The 20,045-nt window shown below is 41.2% G+C and overlaps 1 protein-coding gene across 3 annotated transcripts in view; it reads right to left on the minus strand.

Moving 5' to 3' along the window:
• The window catches only part of Ogt (O-linked N-acetylglucosamine (GlcNAc) transferase), a 42,405-nt gene extending 25,471 nt beyond the window's left edge, over positions 1-16,934 (minus strand). The window contains exons 1-5 of one of the 3 annotated variants that reach the window (XR_007588261.1): positions 16,714-16,934; positions 13,769-13,949; positions 12,759-13,002; positions 5,586-5,654; positions 2,062-2,178 (exon numbers count right to left, since the gene is read on the minus strand). Coding sequence is in view for 2 of the 3 variants with exons in the window: in XM_050119640.1 (XP_049975597.1) it covers positions 2,062-2,178; positions 5,586-5,654; positions 12,759-13,002; positions 13,769-13,949; positions 16,714-16,750 (648 nt within the window). In the remaining variant the exon portion in view is untranslated. The remainder of the gene's footprint in view (positions 1-2,061; positions 2,179-5,585; positions 5,655-12,758; positions 13,003-13,768; positions 13,950-16,713) is intronic. The other 2 variants (XM_050119641.1, XM_050119640.1) reach the window with 2 other exon arrangements.
• Between the last annotated feature and the right edge of the window lie 3,111 nt (positions 16,935-20,045).

Genomic DNA, 20,045 nt, shown 5'->3' on the forward strand with positions numbered 1-20,045 from the left:
GAGGGCGCCACACCTTTAATCCCAGCACTCGGGAGGCAGAGGCAGATGGATCTCTTTGAGTTTGAGGCCAGCCTGTTCTACAAAAGCTAGTTCCAGGACAGGCTCCAAAGCTACAGTGAAAACCTATCTGAAAAACCAAAATTTTGTCGGGTACCCCACACCTTTAATCCCAATACTAGGGAGGCAGAGGCAGGAGGATCTCTGTGAGTTCAAGGCCAGCCTGATCTACAAGAGCTAGTGCCAGGACAGGCGCCAAAAGCTGCAGAAAAACCCTGTCTCGAAAAACCAAAAAAAAAAAAAAAAAAAAACTGTAAAAACAAAAAAGCAGCAAGCTGGGTGGTGGTAGCACAGGTCTTTGATCCCAGTACTTGGGAGGCTGAGGCGGTGGATCTCTGTGAGTTCAAGGCCAGCCTGGTCTACAAAGCAAGTTCCAGGACAGGCTGCAAAGCTACAGAGAAACCCTGTCTCAAAAGAAAAAAAAATAAAAATAAAAGCAACTTTATTTAGAATAATGTAACAAGAGCAGTAGGCAATGTACTAAAAGAAGTGCCTATCTCTTTCAATCATCCAGATTTAACTTCTTTTAGTCCTGCACCTTGCTGAAAAGAAAACTCAGATCAGTGTCCTATCAGCTCATAGTTGACATTTTTGCTGATGAAACCCCTCAGTTATCTTTTAACATGTTTATCTGCTCCATACATATCCTAGAAACTTTTTTTTTGGTTAGTTGGTTCATTTCTTGTTTTTGTTTTATAGAGACAGGGTCTCACTATGTGACTCTGGTTGTCCTGGAACTCACTATGTAGACTAGGGTAGATTCGAATTCATAGAGATCTGCCTGCCTCTGCAGGAATAAAGGCATGTGCCACTAAGACCAGCTCAACTTTTCAATATGTATGGCTGTTTTGTCTGCATGTATCTCTCTCTACTTACATGTGTGCTTGGTACCCTCGGAAGCCAGAGAGGGCTTCAGATCCCCTGAAACTGGAATTACAAGAGGTCATATACTACCATGTGGGTGTTGATAATCGAACCTGGACCCTCTGGAACAACAGCTAATGCTCTTAAACCCCTTAGCTATTAAGTTAGTCTCTCAAAGACTATAGTTCCAGGGCAGGTTCCAAAGCTACAGAGAAATCCTGTCTCGAAACACCCCCCCCCCCCCAAAAAAACCAACCCTGTTTCAGCTCACAGCACCCACATGGTGGATCACAATCTGTAACTCCAGCTCCAGTGCCTCTGCAGTGCACACACACATGGTGATAGACATACTTCCACTCACACACATAAAAGTAATGAGTCTTTAAAGAGTTAAACTGAAAGCCTTACTTAGCTATTGGGCCCTTTTTAAAAATAAATAAATAAAGATAGTCGGGTAGTGGTGGCACACGTCTTTAATCCCAGCACTTGGGAAGCAGAGACAGATGGATCTCTGTGAGTTGGAGGCCAGCTTGGTCCACAGAGTGAGTTCCAGGACAGGCTCCAAAGCCACAGAGAAACCCTGTCTCGGAAAAAAAGAGAAAGTCAAGTGTATGAATAAGTGAATAGATACTTCCTTGCCTTCTGGTATGACAAGTTATTCCAGACAATGCTGCAGTATGTCCTATTCTAGACTTGGAAACAGCTTTTTCAGCAGGATACTCTGAACCCTCCAGTATTCTCCCTCATGTGGCAAACATCCCTCTATAAGCCGTACTATCGCTTCACTCTGAGGAAAAACAAAGTCATTTTAAAGCCAGATGTGGTAGTTCACTTGTGCACTCAGGAGGCTTAAGGACTGCCACTAGGTTGAAGGCCAACCTGAGCCACAAAGTAAATTCCAAGCCATTCTATACAGAGTGAAACCCACTCTCAAAAGAAAAAAAATTATAATAAATAAAAAAGCATTTTCAATATAAATCTCAAAAATCTGTCATATTATATGCCACCTGCAAACGCTGCAATACTATCAAGGAAACAAAAATATTACACAGCTGGTTAGGCAAATGCCTACTGTTTTATTCTAGTAAGAACATTCTGTACACATAAACATTTCATAAATATCAATTATTAGTGACTAACCTTTTCAAAGTGATGAATTGCCAGCCAAATCTCCCCTTGTGCATTGAAAACACAGCCGAGATTACTCCAAGCTACTGCAAAGTTTGGTTGCGTCTCAATTGCTTTCAAATAACATGCCTTAGGAGGGTTTAATGAAAGAAGACGAGAAGGGAAGGAGATAAAGGGAAAGGGGGAAATTTGTAAAGGGGAAAAAAAAAAAAGATTGGGGAGGGGGAAGAAGGTGATATCATTATTTCTTCCCTGACCAGCCAAAAGTGACCCTGCAGCATAGGCTCGCTTGCGCCAAAACTAATGCGCTGCCACAGCTGGCTGCTCCTGCGCCTGCGCCACCAGAACCCAAGTGCAAACCACCATGTTCAGTTCTGCCAAGCAAAGAGTAATCCTCATAATAGGACTCATCTGGGAGGTTGGGTGCTGCTAAACACTAACGCTATACTCCTCTTATCTGAACACCTATGGGCTCTAGAGACTGATGATACTTGACAGGGCACCATGAAATCTAGGCTTCCCCAACCCACATTTCCCAAAATGTGTTCTGTGAAATGCTAAGACATATCACAGAAAAAAAAAAACACCAAAAAAGGCACCCAATTTTATAATCAAATAACAGGAAAATAGAAAACATGTTTCTTAAACTGGGTATGGGGGGCACAGGCCTGTAATCTGAGCACTCGGAAGATGGAGGCAGGAGATCATAAATTTGAGATCATCCTCAGCTACAAAGTGAGTTGGAGGGTGGGGGAGGAGACAAAGCAAACAACAAAAAGTTTCCTAGAGAACTTCCCCAAAGCCTTCAACCTCTAATCAAGCATTAGAAAACCAAGAGTTGAGGGAAATGCTTCTCACAACAATAATGTCCTCCTTCCTTAAGATTGAAATTAAGCTACTGAGCCGTACAAAAATGTTTCTGCCAAGTCAGTCATCATTCAGACTTCAAGTTTCAGAATCTGTAGACTCACAGCACAGGGCTCTCTTCTGAGGAGGAAGAAAATAAAACCTCACATGACAGGATTGCACCTAGGTTGAGGTCCCTGTAATGCAAGCGCAAACATCGCTGGCGCCACCTAACAGCATCGCACTGCGCAAACGCTGCGAACTGCTGCGCTCCATAGAACACCCCTAGACGCAGCAAACGGCCAACCAGATCCATTAATCTACTAGACAGGCCCGTAGAGAATATTTGCTTAATGAGATTAGTTGGACTCGAGGTATGTTAAAACCCAATTTTATCCAAAAAGGCTACAGAATAGGACTGAGAGAGCCAGTCAATCAGATTACTCATCTAGTCAACCGTTCACAGGGGCTCATTCGCACGCAATGCGCATTAACGCTGCGCAGCCTTTGCGCTACTGCAGGGTCACAGCGCATCATCAGAAGAGCAGAATGCTGCAATCCAAACAAAGAAGAAAAAGGAAAAAAAATGAACAACAAGAAGAGTTAGAAGCTTTTACTAGTAAATTATCTAATAATTTTAATATCTTAATTAAGTTTTACTTATTTTTGACAGAATTGTGGCTATAGTATAAAACATTCTTTTACATAACTTGTTGTAAATAAAATTATTTTAAGCTGTTTCTGAAGCCACAAGACAGAAGATTCAGGCATGGAGGCAAATTGTTTTGCTGTGGCAGTTACAAACCCGTTACCATATTTCTCATCATGTGACTTTTCGGTGCGTTCCTTGCTGGAAGAGGAGGAGGAGGAGGTTGTGTGTCTGCCCTAGATCCAGGCCTCGAGCTCCCTTCAGCGAGGCACCTTACGCATGGAATAGGAGGTTTCACCCACCTGAAACCTTCTAAATACAATATCAATGGTGAAAAACCAAAAACAAGAGAGAAAATAAAAACAAGATCATTAGTAAAAGTTCAACAAAGCAATTGAAATTCTTTGGATGTCTATTACATATGGGAATGAGGACAGTCTCAAGTCTGTAACATGGGAAACATGCAGAAGGGAGAGGGTTAATCAGGGCTATTGCATACAGCAGGGATTTTTGCTGGAAGAAAGGCTCTTCGTTTTCTACAAAGACAACTTAATTTTGCTGCCATCTACTAGGAATGTATGCTGGCTTGAATTTTCAAATGCACTGATTACAAAAGAAACACATTGCATTTCACTCAAGAGTATTTTCTGGTTTACTAAGTTCTCACAAAAAAAAAATAAATAAAAAATAAAAAAAAATAAAAACCAAAAAAAAAAAAAAAAAAACCAGAATGACATTTTTCAAACTAGGTGTCTCCAGAGCTCTGAAATAAAGAAGTCAGCAACCTAAGGCAGGCGCAACGTCTCAGCCTAAACCGATGTCTAAAGCTGCAGTGAAGTGCAATTCATGTTAGCTGTCCGCTTGGTGGGGTGACAATTGATAGGAGCGTATCAGATATTTGTTCTAGAAATTACCAATTGCTTTATCAGCTAAGATTGAAATCAACATAGTTAATCAGCTGGAAACCTACATAAGGTTAATCCATAGTGTTGGTAGAATTTATGAGTTTTGCACTTAAAACTAGTGCTTTTAACATTAAGTGGTGCTGCAAAGCCTTCTCCCTCCCTGGATGAACAAACAGACAGCTACGCTGCGCATACACTCCACGCATTAGCATGCGCGTGGGGCTCAGAGCAACAGGTGGGAGTTTCAGAAGCATTCTGGTTTCTCCCCACTCCTCACCCCTGCAGCGCGATTGCGTAAGGTGGCTTGTAACAAGACAACTGCATTTATAAATTTAATTGTAAATTATACCAAAAGCTTTAATTAACCCAACCTAGAGTTCAAATTCATTATTTGGAAACACAGAATGCTAAAAGCCACCTTTCCACTTTGGCAAGTTTTCTTTCGATCAGTCCATTTCCAAACAAACCAGCTTTGTCCTTCTCATTTTTTTTAAGGAGGTGGGTGGGGAGGGATAAAAGAAGGAAGTGAGGAAGAAAAAGAAGGTAGACAACTAGGATTGGGGAAAAAGGAGAAAGGAATTTGGGGAGGAAGTGGGGACAAGAGGAGCAGGAGGTTCCAATTATTAATTTGCAATATTTTAACAGCCTTTCTTCCACTGTAAAAAGGGTGAGGAAGATGAAGGGAGGAAGGTTAAATAAGAATTTTAAATGCCAGTATTACAGGGTAACATTGGATGAAATTCTTCTCCACTTACAAGCCACAAAGGACTTAGAAGAGCAGCGTTTTCAATGGCACCTGCATTATATAGGCGTCTTGAGCCAAAAATCACTAGCAGGCAAGCCTCAGATTTGAAGGAATGTTATTGATTCCCACATAGGTCATGACGGAGCCCATTGTTATAAAGATGATCTAGCTCAGCAGAAGGCTCCACAATGCTCATGTTCTTGCTTTACCCCCAGATTTAGAACAGATATGCCAAAGCCTGGTCCTGCTCTAGTCTGAGGCAAGTCATGCTGACGTTTTCCACAGTTTCATAGGACTATTTTGTGAAGATAGTTCAATGAAGAGTTGAAGACTTGGCAAAAGGTACAGGTTTTCATAACTAATGCTTAAGTATGTTCTAGCAAACACCTACCTTGGCTTCTTCCAAGCGACCCAGGGCTTTGAGCAGGTTCCCCAGGTCACTACGAACACAGTACAAATCCTATAAACCCAGAGATAGTAGTATTAATTATATTGTTTTCTCAAAAAAAAAATCCCAACATCACTTCTACACATCTAGCACTGCCATTTTTCTTGTCAGTTTAATGCAGCACTTAAACTTAAGCACAGGCTCCCAACTCCTCCTATTCTAATTCCCAGAAAATACAAAAGGAGCCTGAGGGGACAAATCCAACCAGAACTTATAAGATATTTACATAATTTATTGCTCTTCCTTAGTCTGAATACTATCTTTGGCTGCACAGATATGTGTTTTGCTATCAGCTGCTGCTCCAGTTCTGGCTGGGAGATCTGTGACACTATTGTCTAACATTCTTTCAAATGCATTTGGCCTCATCAGTTTCAAACACAAGACTACAAGACCTTTCTAGAGCCTCTCTCCTCTCCAAATGTCACCCGTAGGAAAAAATGATTGAATATTTATTCAACTGTTTTATTCAAGTTATGATGAATCATTCCTGTATCAAGGACCAGAAATTTTCCACAGCAGGAAAAACAGCACTGCACTTAGCAAGTGATTACCTGTCAACAAACCTACCCTTTGGCTCTCAGGCTTATTTAGAAACCTTGATTTCATTTCATGCCTAGGCAGGAGGATTACCATCCAACCATAGCCTCAGTCCTGCACCTGCCACTAGATTACTCATTAGTATTAAGTACCATCAGAGCTGAGTGGGCGAATAATGAAAAGCAGCTGACTCTGCGTTTTATTAGCAGCTCAACTGTGCTGCTAGCCCGACTCACCAGTCCGTTCAGCAGGAGGACATGCTCAACAGACAGTAAGAATCTATCAGTCAATAACAAGCAGAGATAATGGCAATATGAGGCACGTTTATCATCCCAAACTGTTATGTGGGTGAAAGAACCTTAAATTAAACCCTACAAAGTAAAATTTTATTAAATATTCCAAAGAATTACCATGTATATTATTCTTCCAGCAACTGTATATTGGTTTCCAGAATTAGTAGTTAGTTTTACTGATAAACTGACTCTGTATTGTTTACTGGCATTCACTGGATGAACTGAAAGGTCTGCCAATAAGGTAATGACTGGCTAAACTGGGACAATTCCACAATCTACTTGAGTTAGTGCTGTCCCTCAGTGACTGATGCTTTGGAAAAGTATGGTTATCTTCTAGTGGCCTTAAGCACAGGCTGATAGTAATCCTCAAAGCCTCTCCTGTAGCAGGCACAGTAACACACACCTGTAATCCTAGCACCTGGGAAACTGAGGCAGGAAGATGGTCCTAAATTCAGGTTCCCACCCCCACCCCAGTTATATCATAGGGAGTTCTAGACCAACCTGCACTACAGAATCAAGACTCTGACGATGAATGAATGGATAGATAAATAAACAGTGCATGAATAAATAAAAAAGCAAAACACAAAAACAATTCACAGGTACCAATAATCTTATTACCGACTAATCGCCTTCTGTAATTAGTCTAAGTACTTTGGAATACTATTTGTATTTTGAGAAATAATGAATTCTATAATCTTGCTATCTACTTTGTATAGGTTTCCTCCTCTGAACCTTAACAAGGTAGCCCTCTGTCTGATGGGCTATGTCTAAAAAACCTAATCTGCTTACCCAAGCTCCCTCTACCATTTTTTAGTGGGTGGTATGTATCTTTAGACCTTCACCAATTTCTATGGCTGTTCTAAGCCACAAAAATTAGAAACACAATAACTGACTAAAGGCAGCATTTTTAAAGATATGTTTTATTATTTTTAATTTCAAATATGGGGTGTGCACATCAGTGCAGGTACCTTTAGAGCCTAGAGGCTTATTGCATTCTCCTGGAGCTGGAGTTACAGGTGGCTGTGAACTGCCTGACATTGGTACTGGAATTTGAAATTGGGTCCTCTGGAAGAGCTGAGCCATCTCTCCTGCCCCACCTATATATTTTTACCCACCATTACATAATTTTACCAGCTAGTTTCCATGAACTCTTAGATGCATGACTATATTTAGTTATATCATCTAGATTCATCATTATCTTATAGACTGGCAATGTAGGTCAGTTGGTAGAAAAAAATTAACCAGTATGTCAAAAGCCCTAGGTTTGATCTCCAGAAAAATAATATAAATACCTTCAAGATTACAGTGAAATAATTAGTCCACTTTAGGAAAAGGCAAAACATATCCTATTAAGTGGACTAGTAGAGTGGCTGAAAGTAGAGCTTCACTTGCCCGGGATACAACAAGGCCTTGTGTACCTAGTACCACAAAAACAAACGAAACAACTTTCAGCTGGCATGGTGGCACGTGTCAAGTGGCGTGGTGGTTAAGTGCTCCCACTTGGGAGGTGGGAGCAAGATAATCAAGAATTCAAGGTCATTCTCAGCTTGAACTCAGTCAGTTCAAGGTCAGCCTAGACTAAGTGAGACTCAGTCTCAAAAATGCCAAAATAGGGCTGGAGAAATGGTTAAGAGCACATGCTACTCTTCTAGAGGACTTGAGTTCAATTCCTAGTACTGTAAGCTGTCTATAACTTCAGCTCCAGGGGATCTGACACCTCCTCCGGGCCTCCATGTGCACAGATACAACAACACAGATACATAACAACAACAATATTTAAAACACCAAAATAATAAAATAAACAAAATCATGAGATCCAAATCTACACACACATGCATACACATAAGATTACTTAAATGTCTACAAAGTACAAGAACACTACAATTCTACAAAAGCCCATTGAAAACCTTGTGTCAAATTCTGCTTCATCTGTCAAATCAAAATGGTATCTAAGAGAATTACTTTGCTTAAACCTTACTCTTTCTGTTTATCCCTAATTAATATTTATGGAAACATTAACTTAATAATAGGCCTAAAACCAAGAAAAATAAATTAGACATACACACTCAAAGGACAGATTTAAGCTGGGCCTTCATAGATGAGTAGAGACTTAATAAAGGAATAGGGCGTCAAAAACAAGGAAAACACAGTACGATTAAAGGAACCAAAAGGTGTTCCTATGTAACCATCCCTCCTCTCCTAGTCTAACAACTGCTTCCCGACTTTCCTCTTAATGTTCCACCTCTGGACCCCTTTGACATCACTCTACATATGCACACATTGAGGAAAATCAGGCCAAGAAAAACCTACAGTGGTTCTCAACTGCCTCTCAAATTAACTTCAAACTCCACAGCCTCTATTCTTCTGAAATCTTCCAATTGACTCTGCCCTGCTCCACTCACTCCTCACTACTACTTGACTCACCACTTCAGTCTGGGAAGTCTACTTGCTGTTTACCTTCCTACAGAATGCTGAGGTCCTAAGCACCCTCTCAAGGGAGTCTTCTGATTAATACTCTTCAACAATAATCACCCGAGGAGCTTACATCTTTTCCCTTTATGGATCAGGTCTGTTTCATGATAACCCCCTCCAGAACACATTCCCCATCTCCTCACCAAGCACTGGACACAACAATAAGCACTTGAATATTTAAATGTGACCCTTGCCAGACAACCTTAAAAAGCAGAGTGGAGAGAAGTAGATAGAAACGGAAGGTTTTCTCATACTTCAGCTATCTGGGACTCTCAAAACAACAAAATCAACATGACAGTAACACATGATGGGATGTCAGCCACTCTCAGCACTGTGTTATCTACCATTCAAGCAGAAACAACTTCTCAACAACTTTCGCACTCAGGCTCACGGCTATCACACAAGAGAGAACTGTATGCATAATTTGTAAAGGGATTGCCAAGTATGGGTAATTCTAACAAGCAACATGAGAAAGAACACCAGAAGAAATACCACCTTAAAATATGACAAGCTAAAACCCTGTCTCGAAAAACCAAAAATAAAAATAAAAATAATAAAAAAAAATATGACAAGCTAAAGTTTCAGCAAATGTATTAAGCCATATAACATTACAGAAGGCAGCTCCAAATAGAAAAATATAAAGCAGCTCTATCTCAAAACTCCTGGCAGGGCAGTGGTGATGCACACCTTTTATCCCAGCACTCAGGAGGTAGAGGCAGGTGGATCTCTGAGTTTGAAGCCAGCCTGGTCTACAAGAGCAAGTTCCAGGACAGAGAAACCCTATCTCGAAAAACCAAAAGAAGAAAAAGTAGCACCTCTACCTACAAAAAAGAGAGCCAGGTGGGAACACACCTATGTCATTAAGAAGTAAATTCATTGTTTTAGTGCTATCTTGCTTTGAAAGTACATGACGCTAAGTTTCCTGTTAATAGGTTAGACATTTAACAATACAAACTATGCACAGTATATATTTAGATAGTAGCACGGCTTTGTTTATCATTTTAATTTTCCTTTCACAATATAATGCTGTGGTATACTGTCTGCAGAGGTAACGCCCTACTACACAGACAAGCAACTAAAAACCTGAGTCAGGGCTGGGGATCTAGCTTAGGTGAAGAGTGCTTACCTACCATGCACAACATCTGGTTTCTATCTACAGTACTACATAAACTGGGCATAGTGGGACACCCTATAATATAATCTCAGCACTGGGAAAGCGGGACAGGAAAATCAGAAGTTGAAGGTCATCCTCAGCTACTTAATGAGTTAGAGGCCAGCCTAGGCTACACAAGACCCAATGTCAAAATAAATTAACAAAATTAACCAAGATTACAAGTATGCAAGAGAGACAAGCTAAATTTACAAGTCAGCAAGTAAAGGATAAACCTAGCCCTAATTACTGAAGGAAAAGAATGTACTATCCTGGCCCTTAGAAGAATCAAGTTCAAGCCTTGCAGGTAGACCTTTCAAGGTTAGCCGCCTAAAACTGTTAGTAACTAGATAGGACTGCAATAAAAATTACAAATGCACTCTAATTTTTTTTCTTTTTTTTTTTCTTTTTTTCGGTTTTTTAGACAGGGTTTCTCTGTGTAACAGCCCTAGCGTGGAACTCACTCTACAGACCAGGCTGGCCTCAAATTTGAACTCACAAAGATCCACCTGCCTCTACCTCCTGAGTGCTGAGATTAAAGGCGTGCACTACCAACACCTGGCTTCACTTTAATTTCAAATATACACTGAGTACCTCTGAAAGAATATGTAAGAAATTACTTTCATGGGGCTAGAGAGATGGCTCAGTGGTTAAGAGCAATGACTGCTCTTCTAGAGGACCAGGGTTCAATTCCCAGCACCCACATGGCAGCTCACAGCTGTCTGAAGATCCAGTTCCATGGGATCTGACACCTTCACACCAATGCACATAAAATAAAAGTGAAATAAACCCTAAGAAATTACTTTCATTATCTGTAAGCCTATGTAATTCTCGCTAGATTAAAAATAGAATGAATAAAAATCATTTATTATAATGAACTCACAAATTAAAAGCAACATGTAGCTAAGCTAAGGTAGTCATTCCAATGAGCAACTGGCCCAGATGCAAACTCTATACATCGAAATGAACAATTAAAACAGCCATTACATATAGTGGGTTTTTTTAATCTTTTTTAAAAACTAAAAGAAAAATTTAAACTTTCAAAATTAACTTTAAAATTGTTTAAACCGGGCAGTGTTAGCACACGCCTTTAATCCGAACACTCCAGGAGGCAGAGGCTGTGGATCTCTGTGAGTTCAAGGCCAGCCTGGTCCACAGGAATTCCAGGACAGCCAGGACTGTAACATAGAAAAACCCTGTCTCTGGGGGGAAAAAAACTGTTTAAAAGATATTATGATGGAAAATAGTTACAAAGCTTTGGCAAACTACTAAAACAAGCTTCAATTTGCTTATTTTATAAAACTGGAGTTAAGAGCCAGGCAGATAATGCAAAATGATTTCCAGGCTGTGCACAAGGGCAGCCTTTGGCCAGAGAAGGTCCTTTTCAGCTTTCATTTCTTGTTCATGTCAACATTTGCTTCAATAATTCAACTTTAAGCTGGGCGGTGGTGGTGCACGCCTTTAATCCCAGCACTTGGGAGGCAGAGGCAGGCAGATCTCTGTGAGTTCGAGACCAGCCTGGTCTACAAGAGCTAGTTCCAGGACAGGTTCCAAAAAGGTACAGAGAAACCCTGTCTCAAAAATCAAAAAAATAAATAAATAAATAAATAAATAAAAATAAATTCAACTTTAAGTTTCAACATCCAGTTCGCCATTGCTAGCTACGTGATCTCAAGAAAATTACATAACCCTGAGTCTGTTGGGGTTTTTATATTGGTAAAACTGGAAACACTGTCCTCTTCATGAAAAGGATCATGGTAAAGATTCAGAAAGACTTATCTGAAGCAGCAGTGTCTGAGCCTATACAAGACTTTCGATAATGGCAACTGTAGGAGTTAATCATTAAGCGCTTCCCCAGGGTGGTTGCAAAGTCAATGTTGATGGAGCTCAAGTATATGCTGATGCTGCCAAGACCCACCCCATCCCTAACACTTATCTCTTAAAAGTTTATAGCCACTTTCCCTTAATTACATCAACAGTTTCCAGGGCAAGTTTTACATCCCTGTATTTTACTTAAAATTTTTTGGTTCTGCATTTTGATCTTTCCCAGACTGTAATACAGTATGAACTTAATGTCTGTCAACCAGGATACACTTGCTCCCTGAAAACACATGCAACTCAAATCAACAAAGAATTAAAGAACTAATGCAAAGTCTAGTCTCAACATGCAATTGCCTTAATTCTACTACTTCTAACTTGATCGAGGGAGGGGCTATATTGAGATCATTCTGTACTCTAGTTTTCATGTCACTAATATACTAGCAACAACTTTTAAAAACCATTTTATACTACAGATTAAGATCTTTAACCCATCATTCCTTGAAAATCAAGAATTGTTATAAATACCCATCAGAATTTTCCCAAAGTTCACTAAAATAGCACAAAAAAAAATGTGTCTTGTGCTTTATTAGTATTACCAAAAGAATTGATGGGAGTTTTTTGGTAAGGATAATTTTATGCTATTTAAATAACTTTTTAAATAGGGCAGACCTTTATGGAGACCAAGTAAAACCAATTTCATCATTTCAAGTGCATAAACATATTAAACATCTCAACTATTGTCTTTCTTTCATAAAAAAAAGCCTATTGTCTAAAGTATCAAACGATGTTTGCTTGTTTGCTGGATTGCTGTAAAAGGAAAACAACTGATAAACTTTTACTTACAGGATTGTACTGAAGAGCAGAGACGTAAGCTTGTACTGCTCCTTCCATGTCACCTGCTGCTACCAACGCTGCTGCCAGGTTAATATAACCATCAATGAAATCAGGCTTGAGCCGCAAGGCATGTCGGTAATGCTCAATTGCTTCCTGCAACTGCCCTCTTTCCTTGTACACATTCCCCAAATTCGAATAGGCTTCTGCTAGGAGGGGATTCTGTTTAATTGCCAAGGTGCTAAAGTGAGCAGATCTGGAAAAGTAGAAAGCGTTGACACAAATGAGGATATGCACGTTAGAAAAAAGGAGGCATGGCTCATATGCAACCATTAACAGTTCCTGAAACCCTGTGCTATGGAACATTAGCTTTTAACCAGCAAACACCAGCAAAGTTTGAAAACTAAAACTTTGCTAAGATGAGAATATTCAGATTTCAAAAAGGAAAGTTGGTTCTTATATAAGAAAACTCTATTACCAAACTGCCACATTGTATAATGTGATCATTAAGATCAAGGATAAAATCTATGTACATGAATCTCATTTTCCATTTGTTGTTAATATGACACACATCTTCAATGCCTAAGTGTGCCAAAATGATAATTTACTAAAAGATCTAAAGCACAAATTCTTCTTTTCATTAATTCAACTGATTAGCTAAAAGCAACAATTTAGTGAGGGTATTTCTAACTTGAACTACATATGCCCCTCCTTCCCAGTCTCTCAAGCTGACAGGTCTAGATGCCCAGATTTATACCAAGACTAATTATCTGAAAAGAATTAATAAAGCAGCAGCCCCAAATGATAAAATCTAGGGGAAAAATCTAGCCATACTGATAATATGCTCACCCCCACAAAACGGGGGAGAAAAACTAGGAGCTAGGCAAGTCAAAAGGGAGCAAAAGAGCACCTGTGTGTTGGTGGCTCAGATGAAACCCAGCAATGGAAAGCTCTGAAATGCAAATATTTAGTAATCACTTTAAGTTCAGCACCCAGAGGCAGGTTACCCCGACATCTCCTACCTGTCCAGCCTTCGACACTGGAAGTGTATAGATGAAAGTAATAAAAGGACACCAGTATTGTCAGGCTCTTGTCTCCAGAGCTGCATGCAGTGTCTCTCAGCTGCCTCAAAATCTCCTGCCTGATACTCTCGATGTGCCAACTCAGCTAACCCTTGGAAGGAAAGCATACGTTTCGTTGGTTCTGGAGAATCATCAAAACATTTGAGGGAGGGAGGGGGGAAACAAAAAGTTAGAAATGCAAACCAAAAAAAAATGTAAAACTATGGTAAATTAAACTTAAAGATGAAAATGCTTGAAACTATGTAAAGCACTAGAGTGTTCTGCATATTATTAAAGCCCCACCTACAGAATCCATCTCTTCAAATTCACCCATTCCTAAAGCTTCCTTTTCTAAACCACAATAAGTTACTGCCAAATGAGGCTCTTAATTTTGTAGTTTTAAACTATAAATCATAGGCATAGTCACTAAACTAAGTTAACACAAAACATTAAACATGAAACCTGCAAAAGTCACAAAGATTTGTGAGAATAACCTAGTGCTAACAATACTTCATTAAACTACATTTCACACTGGGTTTGTAAGGGCTGGGGTATTCTTAACACTTTCTCAGTGGATGGGACACCAGGTGTCTCCAGAACTCTTTATATTTACGTTTTTGAGTTTTACAGCTTTATCTTTTTAGGAGCACCGATAAAAACAAGCCTAAGGAAAACAACTCAAAGTGCTGCTTTCACTTTTAAAGCAGCTGATAAACAAGAGTATCTGTTTATCAGAGGGCTAAAGCATAGAACAGGTTCACCACACATTTTAACTAAACAAAGACCCAAAGGTTGCTCCTCTACTGAGGACCACTCCGGAGAAGACCAAATTAGCTAAACCCACCCACCCCCACCCCACCCCCACCCCCGCTGCCTTAGCGCTAACATTTCCGCTCTTTTCCTTGCTCTCAAGGAAGGACTGGGACGTTGAAAACAACCCTGTACAATATCCAGGCAACCAACCATTTCAATAGTTTGAAAATGCTATAATATAAAATACTGAGTAAAATATAATAAATGACAAAATTATTTTGTTCTATGGAACTTGGTTTGGATACATAATGAAACGCTGAAGCCCAGGGACAGTTCTAGGGCTCAGCTGTAAGCATTTCTCTTGTCCGTGACACAGGAATTCAACCAGAAGGAACACCCTACCCTCTAGTCTAGATGGTTAGAATGGGAAACCTGGGAAACCTCAGACCGAGTACATCATCTTACCAAGGTCATGGGGACAGGCTCAAATTTAAGGCAGGCTCCCATATCAGAGCTGACGAGTGCTCTGGATACTCTAGAAAGCAATTTCCTGACAGAAGGCAGCTGACCACAAAAACAAAGACCGGGAAGATTGTGTCCAAATCCGAGGTCGGAGTTTTAAGATAAATTAGAAAATTAGATTTGAAACAAGAATGCTGCACTTGCTAGCTCCTAAATTTAGCACAGTATTTGTCGGCACTTTTCCAAGCCGCTTATCTGCTCTTTTAAAACTGGAAATGGCCATTTCCTCAAAAATAGTTAAGTCAGAAAAAAGGGCAAGCTCTTACAAAAATCTAACACGGAATCTTCAATCTTTGAAAACCACTGTGGGAAAAAGGGAAGGCAGGGATCGGACTAATTATTAATCCTACTCCCGTCAATTATGGATGAGATATTACTGAAGATTCATCCATTTAGTGCAGTGCCCAAAGCCAGCAACTAAAACCTTGACATACCGCAACTACGAAACAACAATATATACACTCTCGGAAACCTTAGAACCGTAGCCCAGTTCCTCACTCCATCCCTCCCCAAATAGCCTCAATTTGGAAAGGCAGTTGAAGGACACTCCTACAATTTGGTTGTTTTCATATTTTTCAGTAGCGAAGGCTCGGGAATGAATTGTCGAAAAAAAAGGGGGGGAACCTCTTTTCACTTGTGCAGCTACACTCCAGGTGCTTTACAAACTCTTCAAGCAAGGATGGAAACTTAAAAAAAAAAAAACACACACACCCTATGAATAAAGAGATAACTGGGCTAAAGAATGGGGATGAAAACCCAGAGGTGGCGGCGGAGGAATACATTCAGAAAGTAACACAAAGAGAGAATTGGGCGGGCAGGGTGGTCAACGCCAAGCAAGGCACCGAGGTGGTTTCTTCTCCAAGGATAGGAAACGACCGTCGGGCTGGCACACTTGCGGAGGAAGGGTGTGGTTGCCACCAGCGGGGAGGGCCGACGGGGTGGGAAACACGGGACGGGGGCAGCTGGTGCAACTGGGCAATGGCTAAGAGAACCCCTGGAATTTTCCAACCTAAACCGGGACCGCTCAACCCAAGAACACCAGAAGGCGCTGGCCCGCAGGCGTGCGGGCTCAAGGTCCCCTCTTCCTGAGGTTACTTGGAAGCACATCGACGAGCTTTCGCTAGTCTTTGCCTACGCCTGATGCAAAGTGAGGTTAGAATTACATCAAAATAGCACCCTGCCCCAGACTAGCAGAGGGCGACTAAAAGTGGCCAAGGGGAAAAGGCTGGCGGGGGGGAGGTGGGAGTGCGTGCGTGCACGAGGGGTTTACAACGAGCTGCAATTGAGGGAGAAAGGGGTTGCGATTGAGACAGAAAGAGTAGGGATTCCAATGCAGCCCATTCCAAGACAGTCTAGGCGCGCACGTGGACTGGAAGCGTCCCGAGAGAGAAGGCTAGAACACTGGTGGGAAAAAAAGGAAAAAGCCCAAAAGCAAGCAAAATGCAAGCAAGCAACGAGGAAATGTTTACGGAACGGACGACAGCACCAAACCCGATCAGATGGCAGTAGAACTCAAGAGAGTTCAGCAGTGCCACTGATGGGGATGGTTAGTGGGAAGGGAGTGATGAGCAATACAAGACGGCGCCAGACCCCAAAGGGACGTCTGCCAAAGTAGAATGGGACACTGGTACCTGTGCTGTCGGCCACGTTGCCCACGGAAGACGCCATCTGGAGCTTCTTGAAATAGAGCAAGGGGGTAATTGACTTCTACTGCCGCCACTACTGGCAAAAAATGTTTCTAGAGGTAGCAGGAAAAGGGCAGCAGCCGTATCAGTGTTTTGGAAGGCTTAAGGGGCGGCAGCAGATACTGGACTCGAATCTTAGCAACTCTTGCTAGACATCTACCTCTCACTGTCTTGAAATGGCGGCGACTGCTCCTCGACCGAAACAACACGGGCCGGAACTACTTTCGGCTACAATCAAGTGCCCCGCGGAGGTAGCGCGTAACAAGACTACCGACGAAATGACTGTAATCAAAGTCACTTGCTCTTACGTAACCTTCCGCCCAAGGTCCATTGCGACAAACACGACTATAGAGAGCGCATGCGACAACCCTGTCAAGGCAACTCCGGGTTAAGGGCACCCTGTGGGACAAGAGGCTGCAAGTTTTTAAGAGTAAGGCGGAAAGGCAAAAAATGCACGTCGATTACATTTTTTCTTTTGCAAGCGCTAAACTAGGAGTCTAGTGTACCTGGTCATTGATGGCAGGAATGCCAGAGACGTCTAGAAAAGTTTAATCAACTCCATTCGTAAGAAAATGGGTAGTTTACGCGGCCAGTTTGTCAGTTCTAGACAAATAAACAAATGCGAAAAATTGAATTTCCGAGTCGGAACTGTTGAAAACGATGGGGGAGCCGGTTCCGATTTGAATGCTTCTTGATTCGGACTCCACCCATGAATTTAAGTACTTTGATGAGAAGGAATGATACTTTCCCTGGACTGAGTGAACCCAAACGTGTCCGATATGAACCATATAGCCCGAAAATTCAAAATCGTTGTGGTATTCGGGAGAGTAATAGTCTACAGTAACAGGGTAAATGCTCAATTACTCAGGGACCTGCTGCGAGTTTGCATGCCAAAAGCAACCATAGAGATGTTAAAGATGACTCGTTTTCGTCAAAATTCCTGATTCTGAGTTGTGACTTCGTTTAGCCAAACAGCTCTGCCAATATTTACGGTCCGCGAATACCTTTGAGCTTAAGGCAATTCAACAATGCTAAATGCGTTCATTTGCCATCTGCCTAAACTACACATCTACGTTGACTCCGGAATTGCCTTCCTTTGACAAAAGCTCTTAGGAGCCTCCTGCGGTTCCAAGTGCCGCGTTCGGACATTTTGTCATATTGTTATTAATTTATATTTCGTGCCTTGTTCCTAGAAAATTTTAAGATAACTTGTCACATCAGCAAGCAATTATTACAAGCCATTAGCGGCTATAGATAGATCTTTTAGTCTTTAAAAAAAAAAACTCTTTGATCTAAAAAAAAAAAGCAGTGAGCTTGTGTAAAAATGCTTGCTGGTTAGTCCCTTGGCGACTTTAAATAAGTAAATAAATAAATAAATCCTCAAATGCTGCTTCAATTTCTTGAAATCACTGACCAAACTGTGAACTTTGGAAATGAGTGCACAGAAAGTTGATAATATTATTAATTTCTTTCGTCCCAAAGAATCATAGCATGTAATGCTAAAGTTCACCACACAAACCCTCCTGGGCACCGGCCTTATCTTTTCATTTGATTTACCTGGCAAGCCTCTCCCCCGCCAAGTGCGCCGCCTTCGGTGAAAGCGCTCAGCTTTTCCGCTTTAAGTACTGGCGGCTCAGAGCCCTTCTAGCAGCAGATGTTTAGGCCTTCCTGATTAGTGCAAGTTAGTTCAGTAAGTAAAGCTAGCTAAATGTCCCAGTCGAACAGCTATTTGACTCATAGAAAGCTGGTCCGTGTTTCCCTCATCTGAGAAAGAGGTCTCAGGCTGTTATTAGACACTTTGCTGCTATGGGGAAAAAAATGTTTTGTGCGGCTCATGTGGCTCAGCAAGGAAAACCCTTTCAAAGGCTCTGCCCAGGAGCCGGCCCAGAATAGCGCCTGGGTGGCTTGGTTCCGAAAATTTAGCAGTCAAGCATACCTTCTCCAGCCAATAAAGTAACATTTACTAAAATCTCTATATTCGAGGCACTGTTTGAAACAAAATGGAAAAGACAAAAATCTTTGCCCTCAAGGAACTTCAAGTCTGGATAGCTAAACCCCAAAAGTCACTTAACAGTAATACTGAGGATTGTTTTAATGACGTACATTTGACTCTGCTGTCGGAAAAAGGGAACCTACACCTCAGACTAGAGCGGTCCAAGGATGAAGGCTGGTGCTGGGCATTGCGTTGAAGGTGGTGTTTTTGTAATCTGACTTTCACTTTTTTTCTTTTCTTTTATATGCAGAAATTCTAAATTTGGAGTCATTTGTAAATATATCAGCTGCTTCAATTCTAATTCCAGACACCGACACGCCAACACCAATGATGGTGAATTACTTTCCTAGCCCTTGTAACAGCCCCAGAAATCTACTGGCTTAAAATCCACTTTTTGCAGGAAGAGGGAGCCGGGAGAAGCGCTACTATTTGCAATCACTGGAAGAGTGTTCCAAAGGTTAATGAAGCTGAATAAAATACATTGATGAAACACCCCAGGCTCTCCGGATGTCTGGGGATACTATTCTAGAGCCCCTTGGATTCTGCAACCAGTCACAGTGAAGAAAACTGGTCTTGCAACCTTCCAGAAAGAAAAAAAAAAACTTCCCAAATCGTTTTTGTTGTTTTGTTCTGTTTGTTTTTCAAGACAGGGTTTCTCTGTAGCTTATGGAACTGGCTCTTCTAGACAAGGCTGGCCTCAAACTCACAGAGATCTACCTGCCTCTGCCTCCCAGAGTTCTGGGATTAAAGGCCCAGCCATGTATTATTTTTGGGTTTTTTTTTTTTGTATTTTTAATGTATTATTGTTGTTGCATGTATGGTGTGTGAGGGCGTGTGTGCCAGCCACAGTGTGCGTGCAACGGTATTGAACTCAGACCATCGGGCTTGCATCGTCACCGTCTTCACCAGCTGAACCGGTTCCCTGGTCTCCTCAAGTTTTTTAAAACTGGAATAAAATTAAAGAAAAGCAAACTGGTTTTATGGTAGTGTGGCCATCATTAGTGAGTGAACTTGGGAAGTGAGGATTCCTGATTTGGTGCCTGCTGTGTTGAAAACTGTGACCAGCTGGAATAACAAAGGGATGGAGGGAAAACAGCACAACTGTTAACAATGAATGCCTAAGAGCTACATTATGAAAGGCAACAATCTGCAAAACAAAAGCTGAAAGGCCTGGGAAGGCACCCTCCTGAGCCCCACCTAGGGAGTTTTCCTTGGGGCCAAGAGTCTTTTTTTTTTTTTTTTTTGGTTTGTTTTGTTTGGTTGGTTTTTTTTTTTTTTGGTTTTT

This window comes from Alexandromys fortis, unplaced genomic scaffold (genome assembly GCF_014885135.2).
Source record: "Alexandromys fortis isolate MF-2015 unplaced genomic scaffold, M_Fortis_MF-2015_v1.1 scaffold_155, whole genome shotgun sequence".
Classification (NCBI taxonomy): Eukaryota; Metazoa; Chordata; class Mammalia; order Rodentia; family Cricetidae; genus Alexandromys; species Alexandromys fortis.